Genomic DNA, 24,502 nt, shown 5'->3' on the forward strand with positions numbered 1-24,502 from the left:
ATTTATCGTAATCTGGACTTTTACATTTTTAATTAAACAAAAAAAGAATTACTAGTATTGTGGGACAGTAGTGAAACCTAACACAGGTTACTCTGTATCTGCAGCTGGTTGCTATGCTGTTAGCGTGCCACAGGCTACACTCGCTAGTAGTTAGTTCCTGGCTCTGAGTGATGATGTGCAGCACTTCCTGAACTTCAGAATGATGAGCGCGGCACCGACACCCCCTGGCTTTTCTGTTTTTTTCTCCTTCACAGCACACATCGCTCTCACCTACCACTGCCCTCGGACACGTTCTCGTGTTTTGGAAAGATACAGACCCGCAGCGGGTTTTTTCACATTTGGATTGCAAAATTATGCTCTGTTTTAAAAGTCTAATATCAAAATCAAAGCAAAAAACAAAAAAGAACTTATTCACAGTTTGGTAAGTTTGTGGAAAATGTGATAGCACGAAGCTTGGGGCCTGCAGTGGTGCAGTCTTGCAGTTTTGTTTTCTAATGTTAAAGTCAAAGGCATGAATTACACCGATCAGGCATAACATTATGACCGCCTTCCTAATATTGTGCAGGTCTCCCTTGTGCCTCCAAAAACAGTTGGGACTCTGAGGCTTTGAGGGGAGGGGCCTCTGCGGATCATCCCACAGATACTTGATCAGTTTGGGATCTGGTGAATTTGGAGGCCAGGTCAACACCTTGTGCTGTTCTTCATGTTTTTTTTTAGGTTGTTCCTAAACCGTTTTGTGGCTGCATCCTGCTGGGGATGGCTACTGCCATCAAGGAGTGTCATTGCTACGGGGTGGGGTTGTCTGGTCTGGTCTAGGTGGGTGCTACATGTCTAAGTAACAGCCACATGAATGAATACCAGGTCCAAGAGTTTCCCAGCAGAACAATTTATTGTCACAAGATGGTCGATGGCATTTACTTCACCTGTCAGTGGACACAATGTTGTGGCTGATGGATGTATTTCAGTTTTAGATTAGGACATAGCCCATCCTTCACTAGTACTGGCATGAGATCTATAAGCAGCTAAATAATTTTACTGTGGGTTCATCAGTAGAAAAATAATAAAAAGTACGAGGAGGCAGAGAGGTTGTTGTGGGATTAGAGACGTTTCCATTCCCTCTCAGAGCCTTATCTTCAAAGCCAAGATGTTTTCCTTCTATCCTCACGGTGCTCTCCCAAACTTCTCTTGAGCACAGAGAGACTCGTGTTTTGTTTTCCTCAGAAGCTGCACTGCGGCGCAAATCCGCGAACACTTTTAAAAGCTGCTACTTTTGCTTCCGAAGGACAAAGTTGACGACGTCTCGGGGAGGATTTGACAAAGTACCGGAAGGGAAATGTTCACACGGGACGGCGGTGCTGAGCAGTCGCAAAGAAAGGTAAAAGTTTTCCAGGTGGAATATTGCCTAGACTCTTAATGCTGTTAGCTGGAAAGCTGATGGAAGCATTTCTATATAACTAAACAGATTCTGGTTCTTTTTTTATTTTCCTGAGGTCTTGACTCAACAAAATTCATTATTTGGACAATAAACAAGGAGGCCTGAACAGAACTACACATGAACTGCTAGAGAGAAAGCAGACACACCCTGAAACTGCACTTCATCAGCTTCTGGGATGAAAACCAGGTGGAAATCAGAGACATTCCTCCTGCATCTCAGAGGAGCCTCCTTGTTTCAGCGCCGCCATGAGCACACACTAAATTTTTCTGACACCGTTCCACATTCCAGTCCCGAGAAGAATCCTTTCATCCTCTTATTTATCCAGCTTATTCCGCGAACACAATATATCAGCCGGGGCGCTGTATCAGTTTTACTGTAAATCATTCGGACGCGGCCCTTCCTGTTTGGGTTTAGAGTCGAGCTAATGAGGGAGGAGGAACACACCGCTGAGGGAATTAATCTGGCGGGTCAGGACCCGATGCTCAAATGAACTTGGCGAAGACATGCAAAGTAATAATTTACAACCTTTATTTATACAGTGATGCCTGACGGAGGACACATGCTGGTCTCTACCCCTGCCTAGAATCACTTCCAAAGACTCTTGAACCACTGACGTCCTGGACTTAACCAATACGAAAGGCAATCCCCTCCAGCCTCCTGCAGCATTAACATATTATAGATCTCAAGAGCGTGCCTATGGAAGTTTTATGTTCCTGGAGTCTGAACTGCACTTGAACTAGTAACCATCTTCAAGTCACAAGTTAGTTTGATTAAGAACAGGCCCTCCAACCATCAAGCTGATAAAAAGAGTTAAGGAAATCCTAATAAAAGCAGTCTGTAATACAGATGCAACAATAAAAGCCTGGATATCTGTGCATTACCATTTTAACAGAGAATGGGTTTCAATATTTACAACCTGTTTCATGTTCATTTGAGGCCTGTAAAACTGATGTGACGCAACCACTGTTTGCATCTATGGGAGGAAGCAAACCGGGACTATATACTCGATCTGGCATAAAATTGGAGAAGTGACTAACATTGACGATCTTGTGACAATTCAATGTTCTGCTGGGAAACTTTAGGACCTGGCATTCATTGGTGTGGATGTTACTTAGACATGTAGCACCCACCTAGACCAGACCAGGCACCCCCACCCCATAGCAATGACACTCCTTGATGGCAGCAGCCATCCCCAGCAGGATGCAGCCACAAAAACACTTTAGGAACAACTCAAAAAAACATGAAGAACATCACAAGGTGTTGACCTGGCCTCCAAATTCACTAGATCCCAAACCGATCAGGTGTCTGTGGGATGATCCACAGAGGCCCCTCCCCTCAAAGGCCCCCCCACTAACAACATTTGGTTGCCGGACACCACAGGACACCCTCAGAAGGTCCATGTCCATTCTCTAATGAGTCACAACTGTTTTGTAGGCAACAAGTGAGACCTACACAATATTACAGGAAGGCGGTCATAATGTTATGCCTTATCGGCGTATCTCAACCAAGTGAAATGTGAGGAAAGAAAGAAAAAGCGTGCTTTGCCATTTATCTCGGGGGCCGACCCATTAACGCACCGACACGCAGGCCGTATCATTTTACAGAAGCCCAAGGAGAAGAAAGTAACGACGGGATGATGTTTGGAATGAAAGTGGAGAATGCATGTTTATTGCAAAATGCAACAAGGTTGAAAAAAGAAAAAAAAAGAAAAAAAGCCGTGTGTACATCACAAAAAAACAAGGCCTAATTAGTTTTTATTCCTTCACGTTAATTTATCTCATAATAACTACTAGCAGATGTTGAAACGGCCTTCTGATTGTCCTTAAATTAACATAGAGAGGAAAACAAAAAAGCAGGAATGAAATTAATTGAATGACTCGTACGCTGTTTTGTGTGCAGACAAAGTTCCATGCAGAGCTGAGGAAAATACATAAACGAATAAAGGGGAGCGGGGAGCAGAGAACGTGGATTTGTTCAATTCCAGACGGTGAAAAGAGAAAAAGGGCTTTCTTTGCGAACCAACCGGCCACTCCTGCACTTTGCGCATGCACCGGCGCTGTGCAGCCGCGGCCTTGGCAAGGCATCTCCCGCGAGGAAAGAAGGCTGCATAATACTGGAGGGGTGTTGGGGGGAGGGCAAAGGTGAGACTTTCACAGCTCTGCACAATACATATTCAGTGCATACAGGGGCTCGACTGCACTGTTGCAAGAGCTTAATTAAAAAGGAACAGTTCCGGTACATTGGAGCCTGGCTGACCCACATCCCCTGCTGGCTCAGGATGCCTGTGCGTGTGTTGTGTAAGCGAGGTAGGTTGTCGGGGGCACTTGAAAAGGGAAAAAACAGTATAAGTCAGTCAGAATGATTGTGCACACTTGGTGCGTTTAAGCAGCTGTTAGCATTTCAGTGAAAGAGACTGTGTGCCTGATGTGTGTGTGTGTGTGACTTTGAGGGCATGAATTATTCAGAATAACCCAAGGCGGTGGCATATAGCACACTCCACTCCTGCCTCGCGTGCGCACACCGTGCATGGGTACAGTGCGAGTATATAGATGGGGTAAAGCGTGAGGAAGCCCGGGCGCGGTTCAGCCATATGCCGCCGGACCGAATCCACCGTGACAAACCTCTGACATCACGTGAACAACGGGAAAATCCACTCATTCATAATAAATGAGGGGGAGAGAGAGAGGGAGGTTAGAGAGTCTCCAGGGAAGACAAAGCAAAAATACTAAAAAAAGAAATAAATAGACAGATCATCTCTATTTGTGGCCGACAGCAAAAAATAAAAAACAAATCCTGCACTTCTCTTTCTGCATTCATGCATGTGACCTCAACCTGTCAATCACAAGAAACAGCTGCGATCTTTATAATAAAATAATAAAATACAACCGGGACGAATAAATAGAAAACTGTCACTGGTGAAGACGCAGCAGAAAGAGGACGTGATTGAGCATCTTGTCTATAAATATTTCCGGCACCTGAACGCCGCAATCATACAGGAAATGTCATAGAAAATGTTAAGAGTGACTAAAATATACCAATCATAGCAGAAATACAGCGTATAGCCACGCTGAGGTGTTGAAATGCTTTCGGGTCTCTTCACTTAACCGCTCTTTAAGGAGTCCTCTTAAAAAAAAAAAAAAAAGTTGACTTTATTATGAGGTGGGCTCCGGCTGGGCTGTGGTGGTCGGCAGACTGAGTGCTGAAATCCCAGGGGCGGTTTAGGCTGGAGAGGTGGAAGTACTGTACGAGTCCCTGAGAGTCTTTTATGCACAGCCTGACTACTGCTGCAGATCCATTATTTAACACACACACACACTTGGCTATGTCCACAGGCACACACACACATAGTGTTACACAACTGCATAGAATACTCCCAGTGTAGCTCTAAAATTAAATGTCATTGCTATCCCACAGCAAACCTAGTGTATGATATTAAAATGTTATTTCCTGGCTTGTCAAAACATGTAGTCTGGTTCACTGGTACGTTGTTCATATTAAGCTTAAAAAATCACTTATTTTCTTAATTAAAAATCAAATGTGCAGAATGTCTAATCACGAAATTCAATGCACAGGTATTCTACACCAGACTGGAAGACACTACTCTGCTAGAAATACCCTGTTAGGTACAAAAGTGTCCTTTGCCAGTTAGTGGTTATGCTTTATGCGATGATATTTGGCATAGGTGTGTATTGTTTTTACTAATTTTGATATTTCAAATACAAATCCCATAATTTTCTAAAGCAGATCCATCAAAGACAATGTTGTTGCTTATTACTGACATATATACGACTGTATACCCCCCTGCCCCCAAGAAGAATCCACTTTGCATTCAGATAATTGAAAATTTTTGAAAATTTTCTGTGTTTGCCATCACAAACACTGTCATATAAAGGGTTAAAATTCTGAAATTAATCATACATTTGGTATTTATGATTAGGACTGAGGTTGATTAAAAGATTTACGTAAAAAAAATAAAGTAGAAGAAAATATTAACATATGCTATTTTTATGGCATATTTGACGAGGACTATTTTGGAAAATCTGACACTAGAAAAAAAAAAAAAAAACATCAAAATCATTGTTGTTGGGTTAAGATTCTGAAAACGCTGCTTCCTTCCACACGGGGGCCATGTGAAGTCCACTCATTTCCACCTACCATTCATTCTGATCGGGCAGCTCGTGGATCCAGGGAACCGGGTTCTCTCCCACAAAGCCCATGTCATCGTGGGAACTGGAAGACGACTGGTCGGAGAGGTGGGCGGGAAGCAGGGGCGGCCGGTCGTCTTCGATCATCACTATGTCGTCCTGGGGCATGTTCACAGTCGGAGAGAGCTGGTAGTTACCTGTGAGGGGAAAACAAAAAAAATATCTCAATTTTCAAACATTCAGTCTATGTAAAGACCACAGACGGTATAAAGATGGACGGCGGTACAGCTCCTCTAAAGTGAAGCCAAAGCAAGTAGAGCTCCCCCTGGTGGCTGGTTGCAGTATAGGTCATAAGCTTAGGCCAAACTAAAACACTAAGATACACATCGAATAATTATTTTTTTCAAGGATGGTTTCCGTCATTTTAGGTTCTTAATACAGTGCTGGAGCATATTCAAGTGTGAATTTTTCTGTTTTATTTACTTTGAGCTATAGAAACAGGATGTGATGTCATGATGACGACAAGTTGCTGTGCCAGCCGCTCCGTGAATTGATCGTGAAGGACTGTGAAAGTTGAAATAAAATAAAATAAAATAAGTACAGTGTATAATCCAACATTTCCTTGTAACTGGTGGAGGTAGAGCAGAGTGTAGTGTTGATTAAACGAAAACCTGAGTGAATCCGGAGCAAGTGTGGGCGGGGCATCGATATTGCGGCTCCGCTTGACTCCACTCTCAGACCATACTGCGCAGGGTTCAAAGTCACAAGATGGCGCCGCTCGTACCCCCCGGAAAATAGCCTCAGTTTGGCAAAAGCAGGGAAGTGGGGACGCATTGTCCATATTTATATACAGTCTATGCATAAAAGCCGTGGAACCAGAAAAATGTTCATGCAAGGATGTGCCTGAAGGACACGAGCATATGTCATTGTTAACATTTGTTATCAGGGATGCAATGCTGAATGCATAAAAAGATAAGACTATATCTGGTTGCAGACACGTGACAACCACGGAAGGACAAATGGACACTGAGGGCTCATAAGATAAACACAAAAATGATCTGAAGGCTAATACGCAGGATCCAGTCTCCTAATGTCACAGACAAAAGTTGTAGTTTTATTCCCTTTTCTCCTTCACTCTCCTCCAAGGACAAATACGAGCTGAAGAGGAGCTCCCCTGATCTGTATTCTGTCCCGGCTGACCCTCCCCGCTGAGGACTCCTTTGAATCGCTCCTCTGCTAGTCCTCGAGAGTCAAAGTCAATGGGGAACGCGCTGGCACTCAGCACCAAGGGCAAGAAGAGGGGCTGTTCAGCAGCACGAGAGCCGACGATGGTGAAGAATCGATCAGCGCGTGACTTAAATACGGACACGAAACTAAAAAATAATCAAACTTCAAGGCGAGCCGTGAGATCTGAATTCAGCCACACACCTGTTCACCATTTTCAGAAATCCCGGACTTCTTACGGCCTTTGCTTTTGTTTCCATTATCGCGGGGGCCGTTTCGCAAATTTAATAGCTCGGGAACAATTGCGTGTAATCACTAACAGCAGACAACAATATTTACTCTGGCAGGATCCCAACGTGAATCTGAGAAGTCATTTAATTTAGCTGGGGCCCGGGCGAGTGATAAATGCACATTGCGGAAGCAAGTCTGAGCGCCGGTCAACACAGCAATGAGGTGGTGCAGTTTAGTTTAGGTATTTGCAGAGTTAAAAGAAAGAAAAAAAAACTAAGACACAAGCCAGCTGTGTGGGGGAGAACAGAAAGCATGGTGGGCTTGTGCAGGTCAGTGAAATTCCAGCAAAGAAAAAGGTGCATTTTCTGGGTTATTTATCATAAATGTCAGCGCTCTTATCAGAGGCATGTGACAAATGAGATTTATTACATCTTGTATGAATACATGTACTATATCATCCACTTCAAACGGCAGTGTCACAGTAGATAGATTGAACTAACTCTGCAACCACAATGTTATTTATCGTCATGAAATACAAATTTAATTCACGATGAGGCCAAATGCTTTACACCTATATATATAGCGACGGCGCTCCGCGGCGGGAAAACATTCCCAAAAGGTTCTCGGTTCTCGCTTGAACGTGTGTTAATTGATTCTTTTGAAAGCCTCCACCGTTTTGTCTTTGGTTCTGCTCATCCACATCCGGTTAAGACGGCTGCCAACACCGTACGAGTGAAATGAAGGCCGTTTTTCAGTCGCTCCATATACACTGATCAGCCATAACATTATGACCACCTTCCCAATATTGTGTAGGTCTCCCTTGTGCCTCCAAAACAGCATCAAAGAATAGACATGGGCCTTCTGAGGGTGTCCTGTGGTGTCTGGCAACAGGATGTTGTTAGTGGGGGGGGGCTTTGGGGGGAGGGGCCTCTGTGGATCATCCCACAGATACTTGATCAGTTTGGGATCTAGTGAATTTGGAGGCCAGGTCAACACCTTGTGCTGTTCTTCATGTTGTTTTTGAGTTGTTCCCGAAGCGTTTTGTGGCTGCATCCTGCTGGGGATGGCTGCTACCATCAAGGAGTGTCACTGCTATGGGGTGGGTTCGCCTGGTCTGGTCTAGGTGGGTGCTACATGTCTAAGGAACATCCACACCAATGAATGCCAGGTCCAAATAAAAGTTTCCCAGCAGAACATTGGATTGTTTTTAAGTGGTTTTAATGTTGTGGTTGATCAGTGTATTAGTTTAGGTTTATCTTGGAGCTCTTGAGACAACTATTCTTTACTTGTCAACCACTTTTCTTTCTCCTCCTTCTCTGATGTGGTACAAAGCTGTTCTGGAATCTCTCTGTTGGGAACTAATTATGCTCTGCAAAGATTAACACATTTAACATATCTATTTTCTTTTTCTATACTTTACCAGGCTGTAGTTTGCACCATGAGTGTGTAACAGATGTCGATTCTCAAATGAAAAACTTCATCACACCAGGCCACATTTGAATTCCAGACATTTACACGATGACGGACGGAGCAGAAGCCACCTCTGCTTGCCAGTCAGTTTAGCGAAAGTTCACCAGTGTCAATAACAGACGCCCTGCGGTTGTGTATCCCGAAATTTACTTTTACAAGCCTTTACATTCCCTTAGCTGGTAGCTGGAGTTACCTCTGGTTTGCATCAGCGGCTCCGGAGAATTTCACTACAGCTACAGCAGCTACAGCAGCAGCCTGGAACAGACACCGACTACCTGCTTGCTGTGGTACTGGCATCCACAATATGTCCATTTAATATCACCACCTCACTCGTGTCAGCAGACCACTTGGCCGGAGGACACCGTTTTTTGTTTTTTTTTCGTTTTTTTTTAATTAAAAAGCTTCTCTCACAGCTTTATGAAAGATTTCCAGTCAAGACCCCTCGACACACAGTGAGGAGGTGTTAACGCCACCCCACTTCCGGGACAGCTATAGCTGGGGCCACGCTGATTCTTTGAGAGGTTAAAAAATAATTAAGCGAAACTGCAGCACTTTTGCTTTTTTTTTTTGCAGCCGTCAGCTTGATAGTCATGGATGCTGGCTCTGACCACGACTCTGCAGATAAGCGGAAACTAAGAACGTGACTCCTCTCAGGTTCACATCACTCGCCGTTTTGACACCGTAGTCCTTTACCAGCTCCTCGCAGCAGTAAAAAAAAAAAAAAAAGACCAACAGGCCGAGGACTAGTTTGCAACTGAGGCGGCTGAAAGTCACTGCCGCTCATTATGGAGAGAAGCTAGTGAACGCAAACAGGCGCTGATGAAATGACGAGCGAATACATTCTCAAGGCCTCGTCTTCTTGTTGTGTTTACATCATCTCGCCGAGGGAAGATCATATTTAGCTTACTGCTGTTGTTCAGTTCGAAGCAACTTTTTATTATTTTATTTTTTTACTAGCTGTTCTCTCGTCTAATGGCACCGCAGCAAAAAATAACCACAATATCCCGAGCACCGTGAATAAAATGACTGTTTTCGACAAAACCCCCAGAACCCGCTATCTTGGCTAAAATCAAATGCTTTTATTCAGCCTGCGATGACCTCGGCAATACTGAAAACACTGGAGCCTTTCATCCGCTCGCCCGCCTTTTCAGCTCGTGGAATAAAAGCAAAAGAAAAGGACAGAGGAAAAAAAAAAAAAAACGAGAACACGCAACATCACGATGCCGTCACTAAAATAATCAGCGGCCAGTCACACACTTATCTTAGAGATATGTGTGCAGGGGGCCACATGGGGATAAATATTACTCTAATTATGATTAATGGTTCACAGGAAGGTGGCCGTTTGATATTTGCGAGAGAGCTTCTGATTCACGCTCGCCGCCTATGCAGCAGCGCCGCTTAGCAGTTTCCATCCGAAAAACACAAGTTGTTGGGTGGGGCGGGTCACGCAGCAGTAACATTGTAATGCGAAGGCACAGTTAACAGCTGCGCCATATTAAAATCAATGTGGTCATTAATTTTAATGCTAGGAAATTAAATTTCAGTGCAACTGCGGCTCGTAGACATCACATTTTCGTTACTAAAAGAAAGAAAAAAACGAGATAAATGAAATTGGTTTCTGTCTGAATCAACGCAGCTGTCTCAGAGTTCCCTATCATATAATAGCCATGCCCACCGAACGGGTATAATTTTTCGATAAGGACGTCAAAAACACAATGAGTGTGTTTTTTTTATTTTTATTTTAACGACTGTACTGATGCACACACAGTCCTCGGGGGACGGCCGTGCCCAGCGCGCGGAAGCTGCTTCGAGATACCGAAGCAGAGATGTTCCCTCTCCCTCCGGCAGAGAGTGAAGACAGAGACAGATAAGCTCTCCGGCTCGAGAGGCCACCTGGCTGCATCCATCCAAACGGATCACAGCTCTCACATCTCTCTCTGCCCCCTGACCAAGTGTTGCCCGTTGAAACATTGAGCCGTGGGGTGAGAGGTCACACTAATAGCCCCCCTCCATCTTCTTTCTCCTGCACGTTTTCCTCCATCCGCCGTCCATCACGCGCTCTCCTGCTTTCTTTTCCTCTTTCTCTCTTTCCGCCGTCGCCCCGTGACGCTTTGGCCTATTGATCAGGCCGGAGGAGAGATCATTAGTTGATCCGCGCTGCCAAAGCTATCAGACTCATACACGGACTGCAGCAGGTAATCACTCTAAGTACACACACCAGTGGAAACCGAAGCCTTTATGCACGCCAGGGGACGTCAGTGCCATTTTGTTTTAACAGCGCGCCGCCGTGTCACATGAGGGATTCCCTCGTCAATGCGATTGATTCGAACATTCGGCAGATTGGCTCGCTTCCTTGTGGACAAATGCAACATTAGAATCCAGACGCATGGACGAGGACACCAAACATGGAGGCTTGCAAAGATATATGGTGTGAATCACCGATTCCCTTGGACCCAGAGACAGAGCGCGCAGCAATCAATCATAATAGCTTTTTCATTTCCCGCAGCTAGAGACTGTTGTCACGAAGATCTCTGTGACAACATATTGACAGAAGTGTGACGGGTGCGACTGTAAGCTTGAAAGAGCGAGGTGGTGGAAGCTTATATCCCCGGCGTAATATATGGAAGTCATCACCACTGGCAAACATTATCTTCATCATCAAGCTAAAGTAACCGCTGCTCCTGCTTTATATTACCCTGATGAGGCTAAAAGGTTTCCTCATTCCTGAGGTCAGCCCATCAACGGTGCTGATTAAAAGGACCACGTTCTCATCTTCACATGTTATTTGGCTTTTAAATGGCATTTCGGGGGAATGTCATGTCAAACCACTCCCGCACAAGCTGCAGCTGTGTTGGCTTAACGTCCAGGAGGAGCAGGAGGAGCAGGAGGAGCAGGAGGAGCAGGCATCCCAACGCAAAGACATTCCTGACCTCTCGTTTCATATGTAACATGGTGGCAGAAGCTAATACGCTAATACAACAAGTGAAACTAATAGGAGGGCAAGAGAGAAGCCAATCAAGCATAAATTAAAGGTTTATATGAACAATGATCGTGTCCATGCATAAATAAAATAGCTAAAACATGGTATTACACCGATCAGCCACAACATTAAAACCACTGACTGGAGATGCAACTAACGTTGACCATCTTGTGACAATTCAATGTTCTGCTGGGAAACTTTTGGACCTGGCATTCATTCATGTGGATGTTACTTAGACATGTAGCACCCACCTAGACCAGACCAGGCACCCCCACCCCATAGCAATGACACTCCTTGATGGCAGCAGCCATCCCCAGCAGGATTCAATCACAAAAAAACGCAAAGGAACAACTCAAGAAACACGAAGAACAGCATGAGGTGTTGACCTGGCCTCCAAATTCACTAGATCCCAAACTGATCAAGTATCTGTGGGATGATCCACAGAGGCCCCTCCCCTCAAAGGCCCCCCCACTAACAACAACCTGTTGCCAGATACCACAGGACACCCTCAGAAGGCCCATGTCCATTCTCTGATGAGTCACAAATGTTTTGGAGGCACAACACAATATTAGGTCATAATGGTATGCCTGATTGATCGGTGCATATCATTTTATGATTAAGAGTTATTCTCATCGGCTGATGCCTGAAGTAGGCACCTTCAGCAACCACCTTGCTACCACTGTGGCTCAGCAGTTAGAGTGGAGTGCTTCGATCCCCGGCACATCGACCCCATGTTGCTCCCAGTGATAGGGTAGATGTGTCATTGTGACTGTAAAGAGGTTTGAGTACAAATAGGTAGAAAAGTGCTACAAAAATACAAGGCTATTTACCAGCTCCCTTCAGATCCATTAGTTTCAGTGTGCTGGTCTTGAAACACCTGAAAGAACCCTTCTTAATGCTGCTAATGTGTTATTACCCTTTTCCGGTTGTGAAATTAAATGCGAATGTCCATCAAAATCTCGTTTAATCTTATTTACGGATAAAGGTTTCTAAAAAACGTACCAATGTTTTAACTGAATATGTTAAAAAACCTGCAGCTGCACCTTTTCTTCGCAGAGCGGAGCACAGAGGAAGGGTAACACCATTTAGTTTTGTGTCATTTTTCACTGAGGCATGTTAATACCTCTCTGCAGCGGGGCGGACGCCAAGTCGAGGGAGGTCACTCGGCCGCACGTGGATGCGCGTACAGGAAGGATGAGTCTGCAAACTGTGAAACACTAGAGGTAAGCGGGGTCAAGTCCTGGGAAGACAAGCTCGCTTAAATGCTATTAGGGAAGGTTAAAGTGTCTGGGTGATCCTCAGGTTAGCGTGCTATGACATATTAGTCTATGTGTGTATTTGCTCCTGTGCTTTTTTCCTTTTAATAAATAAAAGTCCTTGTGATGCCGAACTTTCCTGATCTCTCTACTGCTGTACTCGCATCTGCAGGATTTGGCTCCGTCACCTGCGCTGCACGCATTACATCTCGCGAGCGCCTACTTTCCAATGTGACAACTGCACGACTTCGCTTGCCTGGTTCCCACCTCCGGCCTCCCCCCGCTGCTCCTCCCTCAATCCTGCGCCAGCCCCGCAGCGGGCGGCGTGCATTCTGACTCAGTCGCAACCGCCGCATCCACACAAAAGGTCGGTCCGCGGGCCTCAATTTTCACCCCAGCGTGAGGACCCCGCCACCCAGCGGCATTTTTCAATTAGACAGGACGGAAGGCGAGCCCGGGTGTGATGCTAACAACCTCTGTGCCAAAGCTCTGACTTTTGCTGTCACATTGCGCGGGAGATTCCACTCAGTTCCGCGTTCTCCCCTCCGCTTATATTCAGCTTTTTTTTTTGCCGTCTCCCTTTCTTCGAGTGGCATAGCCGCTCTCCATCCCTTCACCTCCAGCGGGCAAAACAAGACTGGCTGGGATGGACGGGAAGCGAGAAGAGAAAAGGCAAAAAACTGTCAAAAAAAACTCATTTAACTTGAGTCAAGCAGAGCTACCGCATGTTCACTACTTGCTAGTTGTGGATTCAGCCTCTGGCCGTGATGCCGCGATGCGTGGTGTGTGCATGTGTGAAGCCAAAGCTGACAATATCACAGCACAGCATGGATTACTGAAGCGGACCGAGAATGGGATTACCTCCAACTATCGATTACCTGATAGTTCTGAATGACAGCCCGAAACGCTGCAAGAAAGATCAAGGCAAAGTGTCCTTACACTCAATAGGATGCCACTGCCAGTTTAATAGCACCTGCCTCCCGTGTCATTTTGAGTATTTCTTTGCAGTTGCCATGGCAATTTTAATTCCTATAATTCGTTCCAATTGCACCAATCCTCCCGGAGAACCGAGACCGATTCCCGCTGTTTCAGAAAAAGCTACCTGCGACTGGTGGGAGCAGACAAGACGGTCCAGGTTCTGATCAATACTATAGGTACAGTGAGGTAGGGCATCGGCGGGACACTGCAGCCATTTGCTGTCGTTTACAGAACATAGAGAGCATAACAATAACCATCATGGCTTGGCAGAGATATGGAGTTTACAATTTCACCGTATTGACTTGCTGCCATCTGCAATAACTCCCAATCCTAGTCAGGTCTTAATTCTTGAGCAGCAAAAGCATTCCATCCCATTTACCTCCGTGTCTCGGTTCATTTATAGCAGCGCGGGCAAGTATAATGGAGCAGAGCAGCAGAGGAGAGCGCTTGATTTGGTTAGAGAGTTCCTCTGTTGTCTTTTAAGAGATAAAATGCCTCAGAGTTTTGTCAGTAATCACTGTTTGCTCTGAAGAAGAATGTTCGTCTCACATCAGTGAGAACTGTATATAACCTGATTTGGCGGTCGTGCGCGAGCGGGCGCTTGTGTGCGTACGCAACCATATCGCAAACTCCACCCGTCTGGCCTTCATGATTCAGTAATTTAGCAGGTCTAGATGCACTCCACATCGAGCTGTCAGTCAAGCCCTGGCGGCTGTGCGCTTCCTGACCTTGCCGAGCCGATCTCAACATCTGTCCTCTAACCACAACTGTCACATGTGACACGCCGGGCAATATGTCTGAGCCCGTCTGAAATAACATATAGAAGGAGACAGGGTTGAAACAGCTACTCTCTGTCTAGCGGGCAGACAAGTGCCGTCCACGCTGATAAAAACATTTCACAATTAATGAGGAGGCAATTTAAACGCGTTGTGTTTTTGCGACTCCATGCGTTGCCTTAATTCAGACTAAAGCAGTAGCTGCAGTACAGGGACGTAAAAGGAAATAATACTCCACATGGTCGATAACCAGCTAAGTGTGGCCCCACTCAGTTCTTATCAGGAGTCTGGTTTGACTCCATGTGTGTTTAAATATGGGGCGTGTTTCAACCGTTACAGAGAAAATATACCTCGGAACCAATCAGAGCCATTATGTTGACAATAAAATCCATTCCACGGTGCTCAGATGATGTTTTTGACTTCACCGATGGAACTCTTTTGTCCAGAATAATAAGTTCCCAACAGAGTGACTCAAGAGCAACCATCTCACACTAAAGGTTTGGGGGTGGGTGATGTCAATCTGGCTTCCAGACTAAGAAAGATACGTCAGTAATATTTATGCTCTGCCCCACTGTGAGTGCTGGCCAAGATCTGCCAACATTTGTGTATAAGTAAGTCATCATGTTGGGTTCACAATGATCCTTTAAATATTTGTCAAAATTCAGACGGAGAAGGTGCTTTTTTAAAATTTTATACCACAATCGAAGGGGATACTCAGATTTCTTACATAAGATGTCAGATGAACAGAGTTAAGGCAACAGAAAGTGTTTGAAAAATAAACGCCAAAAAAAAGCACACTGGGAAACTAAAATAGGGCCTAGTACGGAGCCTTGTGGTACGCCGCTGGAGACAGGTGCAGACGACGATGACACATTATCAGTCCTAAGGCTGAAAAGTGTCCAACAACATGCCTTCAACACAAAAAATAAAGTATTCTCAAAGACTTCATACCACGTCCAGAGACAAGAACAAATGATTAACACCGTCAAAAGAGCAGATTCAGATTGTTTCGAGTCCTAGAACCTGAAACGCAGCTGTCCGAGAAGAAGAGAAATTATTTTCAGCGGGAGCATTTTTAAAGCAAGATGGGACTGTACCGGTAAAATAAACAGCGCGCCAATGTGTAGCACTGTCTTCAGAAGTTGTGAGATGACGTAGAAATAAAAAATAGAGATATTTTGCTCATAGATGCTGAGCATGAATCTATAACTGTATTTTTTTTTAAGGGATCCTAAGCTGCTGCTTCAGGACAACGTTTGACAGCTGGGTTGAAAACTGTACTTATTGTAATAAATTCAACTTTTTGTGGTGTGGAACCAAAAGTTTGAAGATAATATAATAGAAAAATATTTATCTCTCTCTGCTTTGACACACGGTTGATATTTACATCTATATTGCATTTTCAGGAAACTGAAGATTCAAGAGGAGAAACTGAGTATAACCATAAACTGGTTGACAGGAAGTTTCCACTTCTCAGGTGTTGCATTTCACCTCAGTGCGGCAGTGTTGTGTTGCAGTACTGAACTCGACTGTCGCCGCATCAGAAATTCAAATAACAAAATTGTGTCAGTTTAAAAGATGAAGAGCCGTCGCAGAAAGCAGGCACGGGTTAATGAGGGCATGACTCGGAGAACGCCCGAAGACATAAACCGAAAGGATCTGACACTTTCTTGCAGCGAGAGAGACGAGCGGAGTCGAAGATCAGAGCCTCCGAGGGAGCCTCGGCTGTGATAACTTACTGCTTTAGCACCCACTCCGCCCCCACTCCTAAAACTTTTCCACTTGGCTCATTCGACTCCTACTCTGCAGGATGAGACGAGAGCCGGGCGCCCTTGAAGTTTCAATGGCAAAAAAAAAAAAAAAAAAAAAAAAAAATTTCCATCAGTGCGCCCACAGTTGCCGCTCACGATCAGAAAAGACGGCATCGGAAAAGTCAGCGGAATAAATAAGATGAACCGAGAGGAAAGCCCGAGCAATTTGAGAACATTTGATTTTGGGGTGGAGGGGAAAGACGCGATGAAAAAAAAAATAGCAGAGGAGAAGAGGGAAGGAGACAGAGTGTCAGGGGCAAGCCCTATTGATCTGGAAGCTTAATTAACCATCAGATGCCTCTGACACAGTCTCTGATCTTCTATGATCAGTGGCAGAGTGGCACCGCTCCAGGGGGAGATGGCGGGGAGGTTAAAGGAAAGAAACAGTAGAACGGTTGGGAGGAGGATGGAGAGGATGAAAGTGTAGATCACTGACAGATTACAAATTCACTTTGCCGAGTGTGCAGAGAAGGTGGAAGGATGACAGGGTGAGAGGTGAAAGAGGAGAAAGACTGAAGAGATCAATTGATTGATAGAGAGAAAACAGGGAACAGACAAAGACCAGAGACAAAGAGGTGTGGAATGAGACGTATATATATATATATATAAAAAGAAAGGTAGGGTGAAGACTAAATAATGTCAAACATTTGCCTATAAACGACGTGTGTGGGGAAAAGGAAGTATGCATTTGACTGCGCTGCATGATCTTTCCCCGCAAACCTTCCCTCCCACCGCTGATCACAATCACCTTCACCTCATGCATACGTGAAAGGTCTGTCGATGCCGAGATGACAGCGGCGAATTGTCGAGGACTGGATTGCCAATTCTAATACACCCGAAGAGCCGAGATCTCGGCTGTCTGATGTCAGCTGGGCAAAATGGGAATTGACCCGGGAGAAACCAGTCAGGAGTGGAGCGAAGGTGGCGGAGGATCGGCGCTGACGTTAATCCCCGAGAGGCTGGAGTAGTGAAATAGCGTACGTTGGAATGCGATGAGGGGGGAGGAGGCTTTGAAGGTGATGCCGGTTGGGGCTTTTCAGATGCTTTTCACGGGGGGTCGGCGTTAATGTTCAAATTGATCGGGGAATGTCAGATTACGGGCAGAACCAGTTCAAGGGGAAAATGCATTCAGCGTGCATGAGGTTAACCGGGTCAACCGCACGTTCCGTCAAGGTGAACCGGGAGCAATAAATGTTTTGTTGAGTAGCAGTTAAAAGGTGATATATTAAACTCACCAATGCGTCCAATTGCGTTAGCTAGGGGTGTGGAGATGTGATCCGAGCCCTCGCTGGGTTCATAGAGAGAGTGGGAGATCCGCCGTTCGTGGTTTTCCAGAAGAGAGTTGACGGAATGCTCAACAAATGAAGGGCTGACGGGGATTTCCTGCAGATGGAGAGAAGGGATCGTTGTTACAGATGTGTACGTACAGTACCAGGCAAAGGTTTACAGTGTGATTTATACTGCAGAGTACCGTGCACCAACCCTACCCATGCACAACAACAACTGATGGTGTCAAACAGGTTAGGAAGGCAAGAAATTCCACAAATTCACACTTGAGGCACACCTGTTAATTGAAAACCGTCCCTGGCGACTACCAGATGACACTGGGTATAAAATAAACTCTGGTTTGTTGAATACATAATTCCATATCAAAAGGTCAAAGAGGTTTATATTGTCATTTTAACCATATATGGCAGGTGCTGGGACCGTGAAGCTGCATGAGGACATAGGACTAAGTGTAATACAAGGGACTGAGCTTAAAGCGGGCATGTGCAAGCTTATGAAGAGTAAACAAAACTGAGCAAACAGTACGAACAGTGCAAACGGTGCAGAAAAACAGTGGCAAACATACAATACACACAAATTACAAAACATTGTGGAGACAATGCACTTAAAAAAAGACACTACACAACAACAGAGCAGCACCGACAGACTGACAGAGGATGAATTAAGGTGACTGCATCGTGTATGTTTAGTCCAGTGTCAGCTAGTTAAGGTTGCGTTCCTTCGTAGTTGTGTTCAGTTTTAATCTACAGTGTAGAAAATAATAAAAAAAATAAAGAAAAACCTTGAATGAGAAGGTGCCCAATCCTTTGACTGCGTGTGGCCGACTTTAATATCGCACTAAGCACATTTAATACCACAACAGAATGTTTACTTTAGCTTTGAGCTTAATGCTAGTGGCAGCTTAACATGCTAACAATCACAGTGCTAACTTATTTACCAGGCGTATTCTTTATTTCAGCCTGTTAGCATAGCAACTTATGCTACTTGGCACAAAACACACACACACACATAAGTGCACCCATGACTAATGTGCGTGTAGCTGAGTTTGCAGGTATTTGCTCTTGATAATGGTGCAGGATTGTCTCAGACAAACGTTGCTGCACTGGGAGCAACGTCAGCAACTTAAAGGCTGCTTGTGATATCAGTGTTTTATGCGTGACATCGTTCTATCAAACTGAGTGAAAGACGGTCTAACTGGTATGTAAAACTCTAATAAAATATGTTCAAGTTCTGAAAAGGCATTTAAACTCCTTTTATCCCTGCATGTATGAACAGGAGGCTACAGAGGGGACACACAGTGAAGAAACGAGCCTGCAGCACACGGCTCCTGAGGTGGCGCCGTCAACACTCCGGAAACATGGAAACGAGGCTTCGGGATCCATCTCAACTTACCCCTGTATTTTCTGCTTCAGCAGTGTGAAACGGCTCCTGCAGTAGTTAGAGCCGGATAAAGCTCCATGGATTTCCCATAGGCCGATAGACAGCTGCCTCTAACAATGAGCCCCCGTAAACGGACCAGTGGCGTTTGCCATGTGGTCAATGTGCCGCACTGCTGGTTATCGAGCCCGCTGTACACTCCGTGCACGTGTCAGTCTTGACAGAGGGACATGCTTAGCAGTTAGTCTTTGGGTCTTGGACCGCTGGGCCTAAAGAGTGCGTCCAGTCTTTCGGCAGTCAATACTCAAATGTAGTATTTTAGGATGGAGGGAGTGGAGCTGAGAAAAATAGAAGTAGGGAGGAAAGACAACCACGCGTAAAGACTTTGAGAATTAAACTTGGGCCTTGGCCTTATTTCCCACAATACCTCATAGCAGCCTGTGGGCAGCCAGGGGAATGCACTGGAGGAGAACTCCCCGCGCAGGACCTATTACAGATAGCTCCCTCACAGCTACATAGTTCAACCCTGTACCTCAAGCATGCCATAAACCAGGGGGGCCCGGGCTAATATTGATGTTTCACAATACTCCACTGGCTCCCAGCCAGGAGGAAGGGGAGTAAAAAAGAAGAAAAACAAAATCAGACAACAGCAACAGCAGCGGGAAGAAAGGGGCGCCGGATGGAGAGGAGGAGGAGGTGGAGAGAAGACGAGGAGGTGAAGGGGAGTTTTTTTTTTGGCAAACAAACGGAAAGAATTAGAAGAAAGAGGAGAAATGTGGGGGTGTGGAAGCCGAGGGCCACGGTGCACTCAGGGTGCTGGGACTTATCTGCTGTTGTTAATATAAATGAGAGGTTTAATGAGGTTGAAAGCACAAGACTTTATCGGGACAGCGCGTTGATAAGAGCGAGGAGGGAGAGGGGAGCTGTGCGAAATGGTGGCGGCGGCGGCGGGGGGGGGTGCAGGAGGAGGGGAGGAGGCTGGGTCAACGCAATTACAATCAGAGCCACGGACACTGCCGGCCTTTTAATAAAAAGCACGTCCCTGGATGATTCCAGCTCAATAAAGGTTCAAATTGTCGAAATGAAGATTTATTTTACTCGCTTTCCCCCCCCACCCTCCTTTTATTCAACTGCTCTCCGCACTTTTTAATCTGTTTCGGATCTGGCGGAGGCTTGTCATGAGCTGAAAAGAAGAGCGGGGCGTAATGGAAGAGAGAGGGAGAGAGACAAATGATATAGAATCCGTCAGGTGGAATAGATCTCACAAAGACAACTACGTCCCTGTCGCCTTATGTCGACGAGCTTGAACAGGTTTATTTGAAAAGTATTAATTGTTTTCCGTGACAAACAGACATAACGCAGAGGCGAAATTACTGCAATTTAATCTTTGTGTATTCAGTATTAATTAAGTCTGCTTCTGTGCATGCTAATGTGTTAGCACAGTCTGGATCTGTTTACTGACTCGGGCGTGTTTACCGGCTGGTGGAAATTTCTGTGACATTTGCAGGTGACGCTGCCGTCGCCAAATACCCGCCAACTGTCTTTTAACACTCGGAATCAATGGAAAACGGAAGAAACCCCGGTTATATTAAAGATTAAAACAAAGGTGCGAAAGCTATAGCATCCAGTGAAACAACGTGGAGCATATTCGTCTGAAAAGTGGCGTCGTGTCCTTTAAGTCTTCCCGTGTCTTGCGGGAGATTTGACTTCTTTTCTTTCCACCACTTCTCATCACCTCATCATGTGTTTAATCTGTCTTAATCTAGTCATTTTCAGAGTGGATTACGGTGTTGACTGAGGCAGAGGGCAGAGCAGCGTGACTTACGCCGAGCCCGGTCGACATCAGCTGCAGCTCAGCTTTTATTTATCTCCGCGTGCATACACTGTAAATGCATGCATGCGCTCCCGTGTGTGTTTACGTCCATTTGTGGTGAGTGCAGACTCGAGCGCTGACGCCTTTTTTTTTCCGACTGCTCGTCGGCATCCTCCTGACCTTGAGAGCTCAGTGTGGGAGAAGCGGCAGCGTGTTGATAGAAACGGTCTTAAGCTGTCAACTGAGGCTAATAACGTCTGGTCCACGGCCGTTTCCTTGGTCTTCTATCCTGGTCTCAGCCTGTTGCTGCGACCCTAATCCAGTCAACCTCCACCATAATGCTGTAATTACAATCCTTAAGCTGCTGCATCCTGCCCCAGGCACAACTCACCTATCTGCTGGCTGGATACCCAACTTCATTTAGCTTCTCACATCCACCTAGAGCCTCGCCTAATGCCAGAGCTTCCCAAAGTGGGCTCCCGGGTCTTTTAGGAGTTCTTAGCAAAACTTCAATTTCACCTAAACATGACACAGCCAGGAAACCGGTGTAGCATGAGGATACGACTAACTATCGCTAAAAACACATTAAGTGTCTAGCCTTGGTGAGTTGGACTTGAAATTATGAGGATCCGGGCAGAGTAACCTTAAACTTCATCTATACCACAGACCATGTGCAAATAAATAAGGACAATGTGAGAAAAGCGACACTAAAAGGTTTTCTGACAACTACTGGACTTAGATATTGCATCAAAACAAAACAAAGTGATTCTATACTTGTGAAATAAATGTCTGCCTTCTGTATTGACTGTACATAAAGATGGACAAACACATCATGATATCACCCACAGGTTTCTTGAAGAGAACAGTTCTGAAGCTCAGTATGGTGGCTGTGGCCGACGCCATCTTGGCAGTGACTTACGGTCAAAGAGACAGAGAGCGTGAGTGGAGCTAAAGCTAAGGATGGATAACAGCTAGTCAGACAGCTAGCAACCTGTAAGGGCAACAACTTGTCACTCAAAGCTTCACCCTCCCTACACATGAGTGTTTATGCTGCAAATATGGCCATTTTAACATGTGAGTTGACTTACTGTCGGAGCCAGACTCAAGCGGCCATTTAAGAAACTGTTTTTGGCACTTGCACGTGGGCTATTCAGCCCCAGAGGTTGCCACTGCATGTGAATGCATGAGAATCTATGAGAATCTGCTATAACGTTAGCACTAGCAACGGTAACGCACTGACTTGATGCGTTTAGGTGTTAGCATCCCAACATTTGACAGCTAAACCTGAGGTAAAAATCTGAGCGACACAAGCTTTGAGGAACAAGTCACCCAGTGGAAGTAGATGTCGTTTGTCTGTTTACCCGTCATTAACAATGCACAGAAAACTAAACTAAAAGAAGGAATTTAGTTGAAATAAACAAAACGCTCAGATAGGCAGGATAACCTCGTTAGCATCAGGGAACTACTTTTCGATGCCGCTATATCAAACACAATCATGCAAAGAATAACCACTCGACATTCTTCTTCATGGTCATGCACACGCCGTATGAAATGGCCCTGCACCCCAGATTAGTATTTGCGGGACTAAACAAGCCAACATCCCAAGAGCCATAGCACAAGCCAGACCAAAAGCACCTATTATTTGAGTATGACTGAGACATTGACACTGTTTTATTAGCTATCCAATCAAATGAAAAGCTAATAAAAGAAACAGCTCCTGATACCAAAGAGTACAAAATATGAAACAGTTTCATTCCATCATTTTATGCTCAAGAACAAGATTGTTGAATGATTCGACGATGCTAATAAAGCTTTTACATCATGCTTTGCTTAAATGTGAGATTTCAATACCTAAACACGGCTTCTGACTTTTTGCTACCACGCTGTTCTCCATTTCAGCCAAACTTTTGTCGACTTTTCTCTCATGCTGTACGAATTGATTGCTTCAAATGCCGAGCACATTGACATACAAGCGCTGCGAGATGAACTAAAAAAGAAAAAATAAATAAATACCAGAAATCATTCCTCTTTTTCACTTTGAGCTAGTTCACGGACAGTGCAAAGAAAACAAGTGTGCACGTTGCTTAACAGCACTCGGGCTTTCAGACACTAAAGCACACACTTCACCTCCACAGTCCTCCATCGTGCCCAAGCAGCCCACTCAACCACTAGATTCAATATATTATTCTCTCAATTGGTCCTATTGAGTTTCCCCTGCCGCTCCTAAATGAGTTAGTCCTTAGAGAGCCGGCTGGGAATGAGGGCCCGGCAGCACTGGAATTGCATTTCTGCTGCTCTGCGATCTACTTTCCTCAATTTAGCCACTACATCACGGAAAACTGCACTTCCCAGAGTGCACCACTCCTCGGCCTCACTTTATCCCTTGCCATGAATCACCCCCATTTTCTTTGACAACAGGGGAGCTTTAGTTCCTACATGTCATGATCTAACCGGACTTCAATCTGTCCATATTAAGCTGGGGGGGAGGAGGGGGTAAACACAAATTTCCCCTCGCTTTCTCTTGACGCTGCTGTGGGCCCAGCATCTCAATGTTTTAAGGTCTCTCCCAGCAGTGGCCAGCTCAATACTAATAAAACCATAATTTACTAGGCTGGGGCTCTGATTGATAGCTCTCTCAAGGCTCTATCGATCAGCCCTTCTCTCATCCAGAGCGAGCGTCTTTTGTCAGGGCCAGCTACTTCCTTCCCCCTTGTCTCTTTGCATAAACCCTCTCTTAGTGACTAACAGCAGCGCCATTGAAATGGATTACAAACGGGGCTATTGGCATGCTGAGGAGACCGCGTCGGTGCTCTTTCATATACAGAATAAGCTGTTGCATCTACTCTCTTCGCGGAGTTAACTAAGTTACTCTTTACTGCCAGTCCTTATGACGCAATAACTCTAAGGAGAAAGCGTGGAATAAAGTCTCCGCTCTAGCCCCCTGCTGCATCTCATCAGCAGTAAAGCTGTTTTGTCTGCAACCTAAGCATGTCCCTAATAGTGTAGTGTAGTGAGCAATCTGCTATCTTAAGAAGAGCAAATGTTTGCTTCTTTTCTGTGAATCCACATCATATGTGGACTCATTTTGAATCCACTGTTGGGTGGAACAAAGGCAACGACCAAAAGGGAAAAGTGTGGTGGCCGGGATCCCTTCAGTCAAAGGAACTCAAGCATTTGCAGTAAATTGTTTTTGGGCAGTAAGATTCCCACGATCTACAGAACAGAACAAGAATAAATGACACAGCATAGGGAGGTGCTGGGGTGGAGGGTGGGTTGCGAAGCAACTTGCTGAGAACCAGCTCTGAGGCCTCCCTGAACTAATTGACCATAACTTTTGACCAAAAAGGAGGAAAATGGTTGCTACAAACATCTTGAAATGTCCTCAACAAAATTACAGATGCCCTTTAGATGTCATGGTTTTTACTTTTTTTTCGGATCATGTGGTTGAGTTTTGATATAGGCATATAAGTCTTGCAAGGCAAAACATTATGACCACCTTCCTAATATTGTGTAGGTCTCCCTAGGCCTCCAACTGACTCATCAGACAATGGACATGGATCTTTTGAGGGTGTCCCGTGGTGTCTGGCAACAAAATGTTGTTGTTGGGGGCCTCTGGGTCCTATGGGTTGAGGGGAGGGGCCTCTGTGGATCATCCCTCAGATACTACACTAGTTTGGAATCTAGTGAATTTGGAGGCCAGGTCAACACCTTGCGCTGTT

At 45.2% G+C, this 24,502-nt stretch overlaps 1 protein-coding gene across 1 annotated transcript in view; it reads right to left on the reverse strand.

The window, feature by feature from the left end:
• LOC311503862 (partitioning defective 3 homolog) overlaps nt 1-24,502 on the reverse strand; it is a 364,850-nt gene that overhangs the window by 132,252 nt on the left and 208,096 nt on the right. Inside the window, exons 15-16 of the mRNA XM_084566761.1 lie at nt 17,542-17,689; nt 5,591-5,777 (exon numbers count right to left, since the gene is read on the reverse strand). Coding sequence (XP_084422887.1) covers nt 5,591-5,777; nt 17,542-17,689 — 335 coding nt within the window. The remainder of the gene's footprint in view (nt 1-5,590; nt 5,778-17,541; nt 17,690-24,502) is intronic.

Source organism: Chelon labrosus, assembly GCF_963514085.1.
Source record: "Chelon labrosus genome assembly, chromosome: 18".
Classification (NCBI taxonomy): Eukaryota; Metazoa; Chordata; class Actinopteri; order Mugiliformes; family Mugilidae; genus Chelon; species Chelon labrosus.